At 40.7% G+C, this 18,252-nt stretch overlaps 1 protein-coding gene across 5 annotated transcripts; it reads right to left on the bottom strand.

Annotated features, from left to right (window-relative positions):
* Positions 1-307: 307 nt before the first annotated feature.
* Positions 308-17,619, bottom strand: ubap2b (ubiquitin associated protein 2b). Of its 5 annotated transcripts, none has more exons than XM_062999283.1 (27): positions 17,585-17,619; positions 15,125-15,258; positions 14,441-14,515; positions 14,252-14,362; positions 12,991-13,135; positions 12,807-12,884; positions 11,250-11,310; positions 9,442-9,509; positions 9,232-9,281; positions 9,074-9,144; positions 8,221-8,431; positions 7,050-7,242; positions 6,654-6,898; positions 5,579-5,769; positions 5,287-5,470; positions 5,103-5,142; positions 4,494-4,617; positions 4,291-4,351; positions 4,049-4,211; positions 3,864-3,955; positions 3,728-3,778; positions 3,002-3,083; positions 2,547-2,858; positions 2,172-2,273; positions 1,976-2,037; positions 1,691-1,876; positions 308-971 (listed from the first exon to the last, which is right to left on the bottom strand). In XM_062999283.1, the coding sequence occupies exons 2-27, from the start codon at positions 15,215-15,217 to the stop codon at positions 891-893; spliced, it is 3,132 nt and encodes a 1,043-aa protein (XP_062855353.1). In that variant the 5' UTR covers positions 15,218-15,258; positions 17,585-17,619; the 3' UTR covers positions 308-890. The 5 variants fall into 5 exon arrangements, with proteins under 5 accessions (XP_062855353.1, XP_062855352.1, XP_062855355.1 ...); XM_062999282.1 differs by having other exon boundaries at positions 17,553-17,612; XM_062999285.1 differs by having other exon boundaries at positions 3,728-3,775; positions 17,553-17,612.
* Positions 17,620-18,252: the final 633 nt, after the last annotated feature.

The raw sequence follows: 18,252 nt of genomic DNA, 5'->3' as shown, positions 1-18,252 counted from the left end.
ATAAAAGCAATAAGCCACTCGAGACCGTACGTTACTGTTACGATTTTAGCACGGGGAAAGAAGTTTTAGGCACTCCGCTTCGCGTCGTGCCAAAAACGTCATCCCCGTGCTAAAATCACAGTAACGTACGGCCTCTCGTGGCTTATTGCTTTAGTACCTTAGAACATGAAGATAACTTGACTGGAATTTAACCTTTAGAAATATTAGCTTATTTACAGCTGCTAGTATGTGAGGATCCTTTTCTAGTAGCTCAGAAGAAACTCCTTTAAACACACAAGAGAGAAATAAATGCAGCGTACAGCAGGAATGAATAGCTCAGAACCTTTATTTAGAGGGCAACAGAAGTTCAATATATAAAACTTGTGGGTTTCTTGGTGTGATAACCTTTAAAGCCAGTGGAAAGAACAACATCTAGCAGACGCCATTTCTTCCTGTTACCACAGAAAAGCCCGTCATGTAACAACCAAAGCATTTAATGCTTTTCTTTCAATAAAATGAACCTCTCCCGAAATCCCCCAACTTTCGTCTTCCTCCTTTATCAAAACTCAGGCTCTCAAGGCAATGTCGTTTATCCCAGTCTTCCTCCGTCTGCGTTCTCGCTACATCTTTGCCATTTTTAAAAAGTAAACAAAAGCTAAACATCCTTCAAAAAATAAAATGGAGCGACCACGTTTCATGTTCGGCTTTTTAACATTTACAGTATATATAAATACTTACATTAATATTTTACATGAAATTTAATTTGGAGGAGGAAAACCAGCAAACACAAAAGAAATGAGCAGAGGAAAACTATGCAGGGGGGGTCAGGGAGAGATTGTGTGTGTGTGTGTGTGTTCAGGCCAGCTGCAGCTCTGAAAGATGAGGATCATCATGGTGTTTCCAGTATGGGATCAGTTGGCCCAGTAGGGGGAGTTGCTGTAGCTGGACTTTGCTTGGCTCTTCTGCAAGCTGCTGGACTGACTGCGCTGAGCCTGTAGAGAAACACACACAGATTACAATGTCTTTATATGAGATCATGCTTTCATCTTGTTTAAATCTTATTTTTAGGCAAGGCCTTACTCTGCATGTGTTACAACAGAGTACCCTCATAGACAGAGTGCATGTGCTTGACTAGCCTGCCAGCTGTCCAGGAGGGTCCAAAAAATGGGTCGCAAACAGAAATAATAATAAAACAAATTTTAACAGGCACAAAACGTTCTTGTACACAAATGTCCCATTGTGAAGGCTTTACATTACATCTTGTAAACCACAGTGGGACCACATTAACACGATATTTATGAATGAAGTATATATGTTTTGTGTTTCATTTTAAAACATTGTGTTGCCTGAGTCGCGATAAGTCATGGACAAAATGTGGATCGCTTGAGCACCTGAAATGTTGCATTAAACTAGAATGGGCCAAAAATTCCACCAGTAGAACTACAACATTTAGTATAGTTACCAAACCCTAAAAAGTGGCATTAAGAAAAAAATATATATGCCTCTGTCCCAACTTTTTTGAGGCATCAAGCAGGCATCACATTATTTTATTTCAAAATACTTACAAAATACAAGTTAAATTGAAATATTTTGTCAGTTAAATAACAGGTTATGACAATTGACAAATAACAGATGTCCCAACTTTTCTGGAAATGCCGTTTTTATAAGGTAACTCGATCCAACACTTCAGTATCCCTAGGTCAGTTTGTACCTGTGTGTCCTGGGCCATGTGGTGGTGCAGCAGCTGGGAGGGAGGCTGCTGATGAGGCATGATGTGTAGGAAGGGTGGGGCATAGCCAGGTGCTCCTCCTGGGTTCAGGGGGCCTGTGCCTCCCAAAGCAGAAGGAAGGCTAAACGTCGGCGGGGTCACAGTGGGGAATCCCTGTTTATCAAATGACTGGCGACAAATATAAAACAAACAAAATAGTAATTTAGCATTTTAATTCATATGATAATCAAAAATTAATATATGTTTTTTTGGGTGCCAGTCTCATACTTGTGTCTTGCTGTAAACTGTTCCACTGAGGTCAGAGCTGGCAGAGCCGGACAATCCAGGTGCTGCAAAGGAGAAGGTTTAAAGTCAAATGTCACTGAAGTTTAACAACATTAGGCAAAATGTTAACATTAAAAGGAGAATATTTAATATTAAATCAAGACACTAGAATTAAACAGTGAAGGAAAGTACAAAAGACCTTTCACTGAGTTGTTGCTTGACTTGGCTTGTGACTGAGAGCTGCCACCATATCCTCCTTTCACATAATCCCCGGCATGAGCTTGAGACAGGTCATCAAAACCTGCAGGGATATACAAGGGAGAGAAGCATTTCAAATCCAGTGTTCAATAAAGGATTCAGATCAAGGTCGTGTTGTATCAGATTGTGCACCTGTAAACTACCCCCCCTTCAATTTTTGTGCCATATGCAATCATATTCAGCCACCTTCAACTACACTCCCTTGGCCTCCCAGTATAATTACTGAGATCCACAAGTGCAATCTTCTCAAAATAGTTTACCACTCAAAACAGCTGCTCCAGAAATAAAACCCTTGCTGAAACGTTAGCCGGCTGACCTGATGCGTAGGCGTGTCCTCCATAACCCGTCTGATGCTGGTACTGGGTGTGCTGCTTCGCCGAGGCAGTGGGCATGAAGACTGTGGGGCCGTACTGGAAGGCACTGGGAACGCCTGGCATGCCGGGGTAGTAGGGTAAGCTAGTGTAGCCATAGCCGGGTGGCAGAGGAGGGTTGAGGAAGGCCTGGCCAGGATTCTGTGGTGCTTGTGTTTGAACTGTGCCAGGCTCAGACTGCGAAGAAGCGACCGAGGACAGGCTGGTGGAGGGTGCTGGGGACGGCGCCTCAGCCCGAGCAAATTTGGTGGCGTCACCTTGAGGGTGTAATAGCAAAAAGAAAACACTATTAGTGGTAGAACTGATTTAAAGGATTGCGTTTGAAGCTGCAATTTAACAAAGAAGAATAATATTACACCAAAACTACTAGCTCAATGTGGTTTACAAAGAGGGCAGTCACCTGAGTAAGGGTTGTTTGCTAATCCTCCATCTCTGCCAGCAAGTGTGGTCGTACCAGGGAAGGCGGTCATCCCATAATAATCCTACAAAGACAAACAGTTGTTTATTTATTTTAAATGTCACGTGGTACCCACATTCAGTCATTCAGACAATTTTGTATCTCCAGTTCACCTCACTTGCATGTCTTTGGACTGTGGGAGGAAACCGGGGTACGCAGAAGAAAGACGAGAACATGCAAACTTCACACAGAAAAGACCCAAACCCAGGACCTTCTCGCTGCGAGGCGGCAGTGCTACCCACCGAGCCACCGTTCCACCCCAAACAGTTGTTTAAATGTTTTTTTTTTCATAAACCACTTTATACTGGACATGGTTGTGGTAGGTCTGGTTGTACGAGGAAACACTGGGCACAAAGACAGGAATACCCTGGACAGGTCGCCAATCTATCACAAGGCTTCAGCTAAAGACAAACAAATCTGTCTGTGTAGCAACAGTGGTAGGCTAGTGTAATACACTGCTGGACACCAGAGACCAGCGGTAAAATTCAAAAGGAAAACAAGAGTTCAATTACAAAATAGACCATGAAGGCTTGCAAGCTACATTTGTCTAATAACAGAAGCAAAACTGTACGGAAACTTCACACACTATGTACAATAAATATGTATCTATGTATCTAAGGACGGCTGTAAATTTCGGTAAGTCATGAACGAGTAAGCATCGTTACTCACCATGGGCATGCGTGACTGCATCATCTGCAGGTCCTCATAGCCATAGATCTGCTTCAAAGAATAAAGCATTAATTCCAGTGTTTTGCACTTAACACGATCTACCAAACCAGTAAAACTCAAAATCCTCTTGACTTACAGGGTATGCAGGAAGCAGTCCTCCAGGCCCCATAATGTACTGACTAGCCAACAGTGGGGGTACACCTTGAGCCAGGTTGGGTGGTGCTTTACCTGAACAATGGGACACAAAATGGGACAGCGATTATGAATAAGTTTTGATAACAGTGGTACATAAAAAATAATAAACAATGGCAAACAGCTCACCAGAGGTGGCAGTGGTGGTCTGCAGTGGTGCTGAGCGGCCAGTGGAAGGAGCCAAGTGCCCGTTGGTAGAAAGGCCTGGTGCACCAGTAATCAGGCCGTTAGAGTTAAGTGCCGAGTTTGAAAAGCCAGAGAGACCCCCACTGGCATCACCGGCCACCTGAGACTGGGGGGATTGAATAAAGTTATTACAATATTAACAGAAAAATAAATAAACACACCTGAATGAAAAACGAAGTACTTACATTGAGCCCAGTACTGACAGGGACTGTAGAGCCCATCGTGGTTCCACTGCTCACATGACTACTGAGAGAATGAACAAGAAACATGATCAGTAAGGAAAAAAGCAATCTAATATTAGTGATTAGATTCATCCCAATTACATTCTTAATTCCCCCCAAGGCATGCTGACTAATCCTTGGTGCGATGGCTTCTGGTGTGGAGATACCTGCTGAGGGAGGGAAGTGCAGTGCTGGGTGTAGGAGCCGGTGCAGATGATGAGGACGATGAGACCATGCCGTTCTCGGTGGGCAGAGATGTGGAAATGGACTGGGGAGTGCTTAAGGGGGCTGCTAGAAAGAGAAATATTACAGATGTTTATCTGGCTGTACATTCTGTCCATTCAACCAGATGTCAACTATCATTAAACTTAAAAGTATTTTGAGTACCTAGTATACACACTAGCATGCTTAGTATGTATTACCATGTTATATTTACATTCTCAGCATTTAGCAGACGCTTTTATCCAAAGCAACTTACAATTATGACTGATACAACTGGATCAATTGAGGGTTAGGGGCCTTACTCAGGGGCCCAACAGTGGCAACTTGGTGTTGTGGCTTGAACCGGCAACCTTCTGATTACAATCCAGTACCTTAAGCACTGAGCTACCACTGCCCTACCCATGTGATTGACCCTGCTAGTCTGAACACTAGGCTAGTACATTACTGCAATTCCTACCAGAATGTACAATAGTTCTTACAATACTAGGTCATGTAGCAAGGTGTAAGCTGTACACCACATCATAACTGCATATGAAACAAGAATGTGAACTTACCAGCTAGTGTACTTGATGTCCGTACCTCAATGAATCCATTCTGCAGGAAAAAAGACAAGTTACATAACATAATAAAAATAATAATATAATTCTAATGTCATTTATTTAACAATCTCATGTCGCAAACACACCAGAAAAATTATTCTGAAACGCAGACTATATACAGCTATGTTGTTGGGCTTACAGTGAGAGGGGTGGTGGAGGAAGTGGTGGTGGTGGAGGTTTCCTTGCACAGACTGGAGGGTTCTGTTCTGGATGACGTGGTAACAGCAGGAGCTGTGGCACTGGGTAATCCCAGGGAAGGAGATGGATACCTGGGCTCCATCATTGATGTAGGCAGTGCAGGAGAAAGACCAGTAACCGGCTCACTGAAATGACAAATGCTGCAGTTTTTACTGACAGAACAGATTAAATTGTCTCTGCAAACACTCGGTTATAAATGAGCTGCCATTAACGCATGCACATGTCTCAGTCACCTGACAGTGCTTGATTTGGAGTACAGGCTTTTCTGGCTCTGAGAAACAGAAACTGGAGGATCTTGACTGGCTGCTTCTGAATGAGCTGAGCTTTCCACTGTCGACTCGGATGCAAAATCCAGAGCGCCGAACTGCACGTTCAGGCCAGACACATCAGCAGAGCCTGGCATCTCCACTGCCGACGAGGGGATCTAGGGAGCCAAAGTATACGATTAAACTACGTAAATTTCACACGCCTTGTGGTACGTTTCCGCTAGCATGCCTTGGAGCTGGTTAGCGTTTGTATCAGGATGGTTTGATATTGGATATGGTATATCAAGCTTACCACAACCACATTGATTTGTATCAAGTTCTGCCCTGCCTAATAAATCTGTATATGAGCTGTTTACAATGCATTTTAAAGCAAATAATAGAAATGCATACAGTCCAGAGATTTCACTGCACAATTGTTATTTACAACTTTAAAGTTTCTTATTAAGGATGTGTCATTATTAAATCAAAACATAAACTTTTCCATAAAACCAGTGGTCATTTTAGCAGTTAGGGTGACAACAGTTAACCAGTGACCTTCCAATTACTAGTCCAGTAAAATTTTGTGAAAATGTACATTACTGTATAATAAGACAAATGCCCAGAGTCAATTATATTGTACAAAAATGATCTATTACTTTATATCACCCAAAATACTTTTTGTTATGGCCTATGGCGCCATCAGCCAATGAGCGAAGAGAGCGACATGCTTACACTCAAATTACACTCTATAAAACCAAGAAGCCATAACAATACCCAGGAATCTTACTCACTGGTAGACAATGGGCAAGTAAGCAAACCTCATTAAAACAAGTTGAGGCAAATGCTAAACACGCTAGTATTGCAATACTTTAATAGTTGACAATATTCCAACTGTATCCACACAAATGATTTTAACGATGTTTTTCTACCCTGACACACATAAGTGCATTCATTACAGAAATCCTAAAGCTACGGCATGTCTTCCTGATCTGTAAGACAACTGGTCACGTCTATATGCATACTAGAGTAAAAAGAAACACAATAGCATGTTTTGGGGCCTTACCTTAGAAGGTGGGGGTAGTCTGCGTCTCTGGGGCCTGATTTGTTTGGGCTGGTGAGGTTCTATGCTCATGATGGGAGCACTAACCTCTACCGGAGGTTTCAAGGCAGAGCGAGCAGTTTCGTAAGGGGATAGCGGAGGAGACGGGTTTTGGCCCTGAGCTGGCGGGTCCGTTTGGAGCATGGGGTTCTGGTGCTGTGTGAGCTGACTGAGGATGGGGGAGGGTTCAAGCTGAACATTCAGATCCACTGCAGAAAATCATAAGAGACAAGTACTGTACTTTAGTGCCCTGTATTCAAAGTGCTATTGTATTACTTTAATGCATTTGCACTTGAATTTCGAAATGGATGTTATTGCGATATAAAGCAGCATTACTGAGTTTCAAACTCCACAACTCACATGGTGCCACTGTAACCGGGATCTCCACTTTGGGTTCATTCAAAGCTCCAGGTGCAGGTGCGGTAGGAGGACTTGGTTCTCCCATAGGGCTGTCGTTCCTCAGGGAGACTGGTGTCTGGCTGGGCAGAGAGCTGATTGTACTGACTGGCTCGGCTTTGTGTACGTCAGGATGATATGGTCTAGATGTCATAGACTAAAGACAAAGAACAGGAAATAATTGGAAATGACATTTTAAACTAACAACAGACTCAGAGAAAATGAGTAGGTCATGTTTCACAAACAAGGTTCTAATGCTTAAATCGAAGTCTAAACTGGAATTGCTTTTCCACTAAAATAGAGACGGTTGCCAGTCAGTAAAACCAGTTGTGTCAGCCCTGCAATTCTGGAGAGAAAATGCCAGTGACCACTGGTTTCTGTGAAGTTACACTGATGATGCTAATAAAAGCCTCTATAGAACCTTCACATTAATACAAATTAAACAGAGGAATTAAATCAATGATCTGATAATAAAACAACTGCCTAGAAGGAAAAAGGCAACTACATTTCAAAAATAACATGTACAGGCAAGTGTCAGCTGGCACACATGCATGAAAACTATTTATAGGATGCACACTGGGATACAGTTACATAATACAGAACTAAAACTTAAAAACAAACACGTTTTATGTAGTCATGTCTTGAATATCTCACCATCCAGACCAATAAGCATTACAGTAATATTGGCTTAAAGACTATGCACCAAAATCAGCACCATAAAGCTCAAATGAAACATGGACAAAGAAACCCTTTATGCTTTGTGGTTGGTATACAAAAGTTATTTAGTTGCAATAACCAAAAGAAAGGAAAAGAGAAGGCTACCAGTCTTGCCAAAGAGATCTAAATAAAGTTGTACCATACACCTGGTGAAGGCATATGACAAAATAATAGCTGTACTATTTTGTACTATTTAGTTTGACTTATATATTGGCAAAAAACCAAAAGCTCACGTGTGTTCACAAATATCAGTCACTAAAGAACTGCTGCAACAGTTAAATTCCCCAAATAAATGTCACTAATGTGCTTTTATCATCAAAGTGTGTGTATGGCAAACAAAGAGTAGTACAAATGTGTCCACCCCTTAAACCAAGGCAACCACTATAAGCCTTGCAAGTATGTGCGTGCTTGTGTTTACCGAGGCAGCATGGGCGTAGGTACCAGCAGCAGCAGAGGCATAGCTGTTGGAAGCAGCTGAAGCATAGCTGTGGGTGTGTGTGCGAGCTGCATTCTGCTGAGAGTTGGTGAACACCAGGCTTTGTGTAAGCGGCTCTGGGGACGACTGCTCAAAGCCAGCCAGCTCGGAGTCCACCTCTGAAGCTTTAGGCAACAGGGAAGTCAGATCAACCCTGCCAACAAAAAAAATAAAAATAAAAGATAAAAAATTTCAATCTGGCAACAGACTGATGTGATTTTCTTTAAGTAAATTCACCTGCCGGCATGTAGAGATTAGTACATTGGAGTAGGACCATTAATGATTAATTAATAAACCAACAAATTAACCATTGCTCAATTAATGCTGATTTCAACTGGGGTGGGGGCTGTCAGGCTAAAAATACAGTGTACAATCTAGGGAATTATTTAGGGTTAGGGCTCCATATAACAGACATTAAAGCTACTTCTGCCCAAGTCACACACTACAGTGCCAAACAGTTTATTACTGCCAAGTAGTTATATTACTTACAACGCACCAATTTGTCAATCGGGACAGAACTGAGAATTCTATGAAAACAAGGCTTGTAATTTTGCTTAATGATTAAGTAATTTTGCATATGTGGTTGTTTGTGGATTGAATTCTTCCAGCATTATTCATTGCCAATTTTTAATGACTTCTTTTATATGAACAATTGTGTTCAGAAATGGGCAGTTGAGCTCACAGAACCCCCACTTGTAACCCCATCAAGAGAACAGGCTGAATTCCTCTTTTCATGTCTTAAAAAAAGTCATGGAAGACCATTACATTTTTTGTAGCTGTTGGAGTTTACACCTACCCCTGTCCAGCTGTTCCTTGGTTCTGGGAAGTAAGTGCAAAGGAGGCAGTGAACACTTTGGTCTCAGAAAGCTTAAAAAAGAAAAATAATAAAAGTAAAATGAGCAAAACCCAATTAAAACACACTAAATTTGGATAGACGTTTATTAAAACACTTACATCTTCATTCCAGTCTTCTGCAGCCCATTCTTCCAGATTTCTCCAGTTTCCTAACATGCAGAGAGCAAAATCATACTGAGACCCTACATTCATATTTAAAAAACTTTAGGTTATACATTATATACGTCATGTCTGAAAATATATTCTTTAAATAAGACAATATATATAATACTATAACCACAGCTTTGGAGATAAGAAGGAACAATGTACCATCAGTAGTATTGTTGGCAGAGTCTCCAGGATCAGCAGAGCCAGAATTTTCAGGAGGGTTAAATGCTCTGCACACCAAAGAGAGAGGCAAGCAAATGATATTAGATCAAGAGCATCACACTCAGAACCTAAAATGCACCATCTGTAAATTCACGTTTCTGTATATTACTGGTAATTAATTGGTACAAAAATGTCATGCTATGCCGTATGTGTATCAAGTATCCACTACTTGTACCAGTCCCATGAGCAGAAAGCAAAAGGTTACTATCCAACTATCCCTCACCAAACTATACAAACTTCCCTCACCAAAAACACAGTCTACCTAGTTCATTGAGAACCGCAGGGATTTGAATGTAGGAGCTTAAAGTCTCACATACCCCTTTTCCACCAAAAAAAAAACATGGCTCTTGAACCAGTTCTGTTCAGGTTTCTCTGAACCTTGGTGTTCTGTAGAGAACCGACGCGTGTTTCCACCAGTTTTTAAGAACCAAGCCTGCGTCATCAACAGTGGGCGTTACTTAACGAAGTTAAGAGCAGTAATATCATGGCGGAGCGTGTAGATTATGTGCGAGCATTTGTGCTGCTGTTACAGATGTTTGTTTTTATGTAAAGAGCATAGATCTAACAACCGGTGATAAGAAGACGAGACTTGTTTGTCTCAGTTGTTGTTTTCTTTAGTTTATTGACGTGAGAAGCGTTTTGCGCTTCGGTTTCACAGCGACTCTCGGCTCAAATAGCCGATTTGCTCAGCGCTCGACTTGAGCGGTGAAAGATCACTAAAGCTCCACAACACGAACATCCATCTGTGTGAAATAACCATCAAATCCACTCTAAAATACCACATGTATCTGTGTTTAGCTGGATTTACTTCACGTGTGGTGCTTATGCAGCTCGGGGAATTGAAAAAGCTTCACGCTTTATTTGTCACGTTAAGCGGTGTTCGTTCTGTCCGGGTCACTTTTATCTCGTAATATCACACAATTCACCTTTTTAAGGGGCTTTGAAAATATCAGCGGCAAACTGGCTCAAATGTAATCAGGTGAAGTTTAAAAGATAAAAATGCAGCATTAAGCTCCATACGAGACCCCAGCTGCCGGCATTGTTGCTAACGCTATGCTGTACAACATGACACGCCCACTGACGGACGTCACGGTTCGGGCTGAAAAACCAAGTATTCTGTGGTGCCAGATTGGCCCGCTAGTTCGCTGTCTGGAACCTCTTTTTTTCGGTGGAAACACACGGAACCGGTACAAAGTCAAGTTCGGGAACCAGAACGGGCTCCGTGCCACGTCAGTGGAAAAGGGGTAACAGTGGTGGGCTAGTGACCCAGAATCTTTTCAGTTAGTACATGCTCACAAGCTTACTTAGGCCTTTCACAAATTGCTACAAATATGTAAGCATAGAAAATTTTTTACATAAACTGTCGATTATCTTTAAGTAATGTCAGGACAGGTAGTTACTCATTACACAAGATTAATCAGTTCAAGTTCAATGTCAAACACGGTCATGGACAATTTTGTATCTCCAATTCACCTCACTTGCATGTCTTTGGACTGTGGGAGGAAACCCACACAAACACGGAGAGAACATGCAAACCACACAGACCACAAGGACCAGGAATTGAACCCAGGAGCTCCTTTCCCATATACATACACTAAATAGATATACATACACATACATACACTAAAAGCTAAAACAATAGAAGTCTTAATCTAACACTAGAGCATGACCAAGTGCATCAGCACAGTGAGGGGATGAAGTGGGAGTGATGGATTAGAAGCAAAGTAGAAAAATGACACTGTACTCACCCAATTCCCTGAGAGAACCTGTACCCCACATCTCCCCTGCCTCGTCCTCTGCCTCCGGCACCTAAACACCCAAAATGAAATAACATTTCAAACACTGCTGCACACACACAGGACTTTTTAAATGTTCAACCCTTGACTTTTATCCTAACAAGTGACCCCATGACAATTTCCTAATGAATCCCATAATCCAGATCTTTATTCTGAACAGTACACATTAGGGATGTACATTTTGGCAGTTTCTTCTTCAAGCGACCATCATTGTCATTAGCCTACAATAATAATTCCCGACCATATTAGTGTAGTTATTGTAAGCCAAGAAGATTTCTACCATTTTACTGGGACATGAAGAAAGGAATCCATATGTGCAGAGTTCACCATGTAATCTAAATACAAACAAACTAAACAGCTTCCGTTTTCAATTGTAATGTTAATAGATCCATAGACTGCAGCGCACTTTTGTTGAAAGAGTATATACACACAGTTGGTGCAGGCATACTGATAGTGGTTGAGCCTTAAATCAGCAGTCTGAACTCACACTCAACTCAAACCAAGAGTCAGCTGCTGAAAATGAATTTCAACGACCATTTTAAACAACAACTGTAATAAAACAGTGACTTCTCTGTGAGCTATCCGTTCATCATTAGTATCGCTAGTGCACTCTGCAGAAAATGTCATTCTACCTTCCTTACATAACAGAAAGCCACAAACAAGCTGCCAGCTTTTCTACGCATGGCTTACGTCATACGTCCACTTGGTCTCTGCCTACAGCTGCTCTACCCAGTGCATTCCTTCAATTTCGTAGCCTGCTAATGATGTTAAAGCGTGACACAAATAGCAACATAGCATCAAGTACTAAGAGCACCAACTGTGGGATCAGAGTCGAGACCCTTATCAGTAAACCTTCTTTAGACTTCAGGATTAAGTGTGCTGGCATTTAACATGCATTTAATAGCTTTTCTTCTGTGACAAGAGCATGATCTGGAATATCAGGAATCAGGAATTTTTTTAATATAGTCTTTTATTCCTTAAATTAAAGACAGACTTTTCCTCTATATCCTGAAAAAAACTGACGTATATACAAACAATGGTGAGACTGCGATTGTGTTAGAGAGACTATACATAGGTTATATTGTTTTACATGGGTGTATGACTTTACATAAGTCGTATTACAGAATATTTTATTTTACCTCATGACAAATATTTTAATGGTGTAACAGGAAAATATGCTAGTCCACTACTGCTGAAACCCAGGGTCTAAATCACAGTGGTGCTATAGGTCGATCAGGCATGACATTTGTTTGACTGTATGTGGTTTAAATGCTCAGAGTTTGTATGATAATGATGTTATGATAATTTAGATAAATGTTAGGATGAAATAAAAGTGTTTGTTTATTTGGCTTAAGATCATATTTTCACTATTTTACTTAACAATGATTAAAAATAAGGCACGCAATTAATCACTGCCTGCTGTTCTTTTGGAGTGGAACCGAAGTTGTATGGACTGAACAACAGCGCTACATAAAATGGGACAAAGCCATTATGTGACAGAATACTAACCTCTCCCTCTTCCTCTGCGCCCACGTTCACCTCCTCTTTCTCCCGGAATAGAGTCAAACCCATTTTCCTCCGAGCGACCTACAAAAACACTTAGTTTTAATCCAAAAACATATAATCTTTAACTAAACGACATTCAATACTAATGTGTTAAACATGAAAGCTGTATATATACACTTCCACACACCTTCGTAGTTGCGACTGGCTCCACGACCACGTCTGGGTGGCCCGCCGCGACCCCTTCCCTCCCTGTCGATCCGTCTTTCTTTGCTTTCAGCCGGCACACCTTCTTTCCCCACACTCTTCTTTTTCCCCACCGTCTCCCAGGAGTCCTGAATGAATATTAGCCACATACAAGTCAGCTAATCACATTTGTGGCCTGATCAGCTATAAGTGAAATCATTGGGAATTGGACAGTCACTACAGCCAGAAAGCAGTACGCCACATAAGCTCACAGAATGGGATCACAGAGTAATAAAGTATGACTCTCTGGAAGCAATATCAGCACAATAACTATTGGCTAAGAGTTTAATGGATTAGGTTTTCATGGCCAAGCAGCCACACACAAGCCAAGGATCATGAACGTAAGTAAATTAGACCATTATTGGACTCTGGAGCACGATCTACATTCATGGCAATAAGTAGGTGTTTTATCCAAAGTAACTACTAAATGCCATAGCAAATTACAGTTGTCTAATTACATACCAAGAATTGAGGTTTGGAGGTCCTGCTCACAGGCTCAACAAGTACCAACTTTTTAGTGGTGAGGCTTAAACCAACAACCTTCTGAATAGCAGTTAAGCATCCTATTTGTTCAGCTAGCAATGTGTATTTAGAAGACAACTACCAAGGCAACTATAATGTTTGATGAAACTATAAAGGGCTTAATGGTCAGTCTCTGATTTTATTGATTTTAGGCTGGGTGCATTAGTTCAAGTAAAAGTGCTTTACAGCATACAATTAAATTATACAGACTGGTGTGCTTATTGCTCTTTTAATCAGCTTAAGGATAGCAGTATGACATGACAATGCACCAAAGCCCAGCACAAGGTTTATACAGCTTTATATGTCAGGCACAGATAATGTGTAAATAAGCCTAGCACAATAAAGGAACGTGTGACATAAATAAATATCCAGTCATGTTCCAAAATCAAGTAAAATTCATATTGCTAGAGAACAGGCTGCAGCAGGTAGCAGCAAAGAAGGGCAGTGTCATGTTTAAAGCACACGGTTTCTATGTGCTTTTGTTCGTGTAGCCCATTGCAACTAAACCAATATAACAAACAGTGGTTACAGTTGAATACGCAACTTTATGAGTTAAAACACTATGCAGCTAAAAAACATAGACTTCATGGTTCATTTTAATACACTTGGTGTCAGGTGTTTACATATATTCTGGCCACACAGTAGTTTTTAAAATTTCGCAGAAAAGATAATATCCTGCTTACCTTGACAGGAACCTCCTCTAACAGGAAGTTGATGGCTTTGTTGACATCACTGTTGCAGTCATGAAGGGCCACCATGCACTCATCTTGATTGCGACCTGTGACCTCAATAAGCTACAACACACACAAGTTCATACATTAAGAAAATGTCTTTATCTTGGGATAAATGACATTAAAGGCAACTTAACTCACCTGTTTGACTTTCCCTTCAAAATCTGCATCGTTTTTGTCAATCATCTGCGCAAGGCGAATCTGTTCTGCTGTGGCCTGAAAACAAATGGTTACAATCACAGGAGTTACTCTTTGTTTATCGGAATATTGCTAAAATTATAACTCCACAACTATACTTTGCCATCTAGACAATTTTTCAGCTGTTACTGTTCGTAGCTGTGTCTAAAACAAGCCTTACAAATGACAGGTTGACACTGTTGGGCCCCTGAGCAAGACCCCTAACCCACATTTGCCTGGATTGTATAGAGTCACAATTGTAATTCACTTTGGATAAAAGGCTCTGTTAACTGCCTTACATGTATATAAAGGTCAGAAGATACTATAGAATAGCATATTAACATAATTGTTCAAAACAACAGCACAAGCAATGTCTCATAAGCAAATATAATAAGGCCAAACCAAATACATTTCAAAAAAAATTTCACACAACCACCCCCCAACGGTTACAAGTAGGGTGCTTATAATGGGCTGCAACAGAAAATCAAGTATACATGTTTCCTTTTTAAAGCAGCCAGATTTAAAAAACCTTAGTAGGCAGGTTTACATGTCAAAACGTGACAACAGAAAACAGCAGCAGTGTCCATTTTTAGACACAGTCCTTGTTTAACCTTAGTTGGTTTTTGTTTTGGTGGGTGTGTTACCTACCTGGATCTGTTTCTGTGACTGTGAGGTGTGTGAGGTTTGTGGCTGCACTCGGTCCCGAGTACTCCGGGCTGCGTCAGTTACCACTGAAGTCATGTTAAACAGTATATACAAAATAATGTACAAAGTAGAAAAGTCTAGAAGAGAAGGAAGAACATAAAGCATCAATCAATACATGTCTCTGAGACACACATCAAACAAGAACCAAAGAGAGAAATGTGTTCTTAAAAATGTGGGTAAACAGAAATAAGTGACAGGTGCAAAAACAGCAATCACACTGCTAGTCTAACTACAGTACTGTAAGAGTACCACGAGGGCTCTTGGGCAGCTGCTTAAATATAGCACGGTTTAAGGTTACACCATGCGCAATCCCTTTCTAACTTATAATCTGTCTCAAAAACAACTGGGCAGGAAATAAACACTGTGTCATGCGAGCAAGAGTGTGTACAGACTGGGACATAAACTGGTTATTTGCCTTTGTGGTGATTAATATACATGTTATGCAGCACACAAAGACATGCTTTTATGGCCTCAAGCCAAAGACTCACTATTGTCAGAGCCACTCAAACTGGTTTTGTGTCTAAGCTACAAAAAACTGGGTTTAGCAGAATGAATCATCAATAATAATTATGCTACAGCAGTTACCTAAAGCCTTGAATGATTTCAAACAGCTGACATTTCCAACCACATGCAGCAACAACTACTACAGTGTGAATGCACTGACATGACCTGATTGCCATATAATAAGAAATCTGTGAATTGTCTGTTGCATGTTTGGCACAAACGTGCTGACTGCTTATGTCAATATTGCTCTCTGTTCATCTGTCAAACAGGAAGCCAAATTAAACAAACACGAATTTGAAATGCAGTTAATGTCAGATTTGACCAAAGCTTGTAATTTAGAATTTGTGAAGTCTGTCTAAGCTCCTTTAATTATGAATTTATGCTGGCAAAGTCAGGGCAATATCCAACTCTGAGTGAGGTATAGAACAATGTATTAACATGGTTTCTAACACCGTCTACAGTAATAGGTGTATCAGTAAGTACAATGGCTCTACTTTTCAATTAGTAAACTGTGGTATTAACTTTAGACTAATCAAATACAGACATACAATGGGTTTAATCTGTGACCATAACTGACATGATTGATTTCCAACCCCACGATGTGTAAAAGTTGTAAACAACCTTCCAAAGCTCAGGTCGAACAACTCTCCCCCAACTAGTATGTTTACAGGAACAGCTGTTGGGCTGTCAAGCTAGCTTTTATTTGCAAACAAGGCAGATCATTCTGTACAAATACTGTTTTAAATAACCTGACCTTAGGCTACACTTTATTCCCTGCTGTAACACACTGTTTATTAACCAAATTAGGTTTTTATGTCAAGTTAGCAAATGCAAATCCTTACCAATGTGTCGTGGTGTTCCTTATTTAACACTTAAGCTGTTTAAACTCTTTTTAGGGTCAACTTGCGCGCAGAAATTATACTTCGTGATCCAAATGCCTTCGTACAAAACGTACTGTGTTATTCTGTCCCACAGAAGCCTAAAGCCGCCTGATCAGAATGGTTACCAGGTTACATAATACACTACATGTAACACAATGCGGGCTAGCAAAACTCCACAGTTTTGCCCCTAAATGTATCAGTCAAACAGCTGCATTTAAATTCGTGTTTTCTTATCTTATTTAAGACTGTCCGACAACAAACGAGCAAGTTACGTAATGCCTATATTAATATCAACAGCTGACTTTAGCTAAGCAGAAGGCTAACGTCAGTCAGCACGGCGGCGTCTTCAAATGCGCACTACTGTACTAGATAGTACGTAAACTGGTTCACCAGCGATTTTCTACATACTATTTTTAACGTTCTACTTAGTACGTAGTGCGCATTTCGAAACGTAGCCGTGGTTATCCTTAACCGTCACACAAACTGGAGACAAACTTTCACATACCAGTAAATAAACTACTCTACACGAATTCAAACATGTTACACTTTTGGTAATTCCGAATAGAATTAGACTATAGGATTAGAAAAAGAAATTAGAATTATTTCAAGTAACTTAGCACTTCGCTAGTTTGCTAAGTATCAAACGCACATGCTAACTCGGCTAAAGCAAACCAAACTAAACCGAAACAAATACTCGGCTCAATCCCATACGAAGTTCATCCAGATAAGAAGCGCACTACATAGTGCGCGTGGATCAGTATTACATAAATCACCTATAGTGAACAAAACAAGGGTGTAGGACGCAATTTGAAATTGACCCCGCGCCGCAACCGTAATAGCAACGTTAAACTGTCGGATGTTCTAGAAGCCCGAATTTAATTCATTTCAGTTCTATGTTGTTGTTCAAATCATTAAAATACTATACATGTTAAAGCACAGAGTAGAAATGTGACGTTTTAATGAGAATACCGAGCGTGAACACATACCCTCTCAGCTCGGTGAACGGTAATGTTTTTACCTGCACACAGCACACCACGCTTCCCTCATGCAGTGTGTGGGGAGAAGCCGTGTAGCAACAGGAAACAGCACAGGGCTTCAGTCAAAATAAAAGTCCACAGGAATCGAAATGACTACTAGTTTCATGTCTTTTTGTGACTGTGATTAATACACTTCTCTGTCCAAAACATTTAATGATTTGAGTTCTTTCATAAATTTATTGTGTTTTCTAAAAATACCACAAAATCTGTCACACGTATTATTATTTATTTTATTAGTATTTTAACATCATGTTTTACACACTTTGTTTACATTAATGACAGGACATATACAGGGGTTGGACAAAATAACTGAAACACCTGTCATTTTAGTGTGGGAGGTTTCATGGCTAAATTGGACCAGTCTGGTGGCCAATCTTCATTAATTGCACATTGCACCAGTTAGAGCAGAGTGTGAAGGTTCAATTAGTAGGGTAAGAGCACAGTTTTGCTCAAAATATTGCAATGCACACAACATTATGGGTGACATACCAGAGTTCAAAAGAGGACAAATTGTTGGTGCACGTCTTGCTGGCGCATCTGTGACCAAGACAGCAAGTCTTTGTGATGTATCAAGAACCACGGTATCCAGAGTAATGTCAGCATACCACCAAGAAGGACAAACCACATCCAACAGGATTAACTGTGGACG

The sequence above is a fragment of the Trichomycterus rosablanca genome, chromosome 7, assembly GCF_030014385.1.
Source record: "Trichomycterus rosablanca isolate fTriRos1 chromosome 7, fTriRos1.hap1, whole genome shotgun sequence".
Taxonomy (NCBI): domain Eukaryota; kingdom Metazoa; phylum Chordata; class Actinopteri; order Siluriformes; family Trichomycteridae; genus Trichomycterus; species Trichomycterus rosablanca.
The sequence above is the reverse complement of the archived record's forward strand: the minus strand, read 5'-3'. Positions and strand labels throughout refer to the sequence as shown.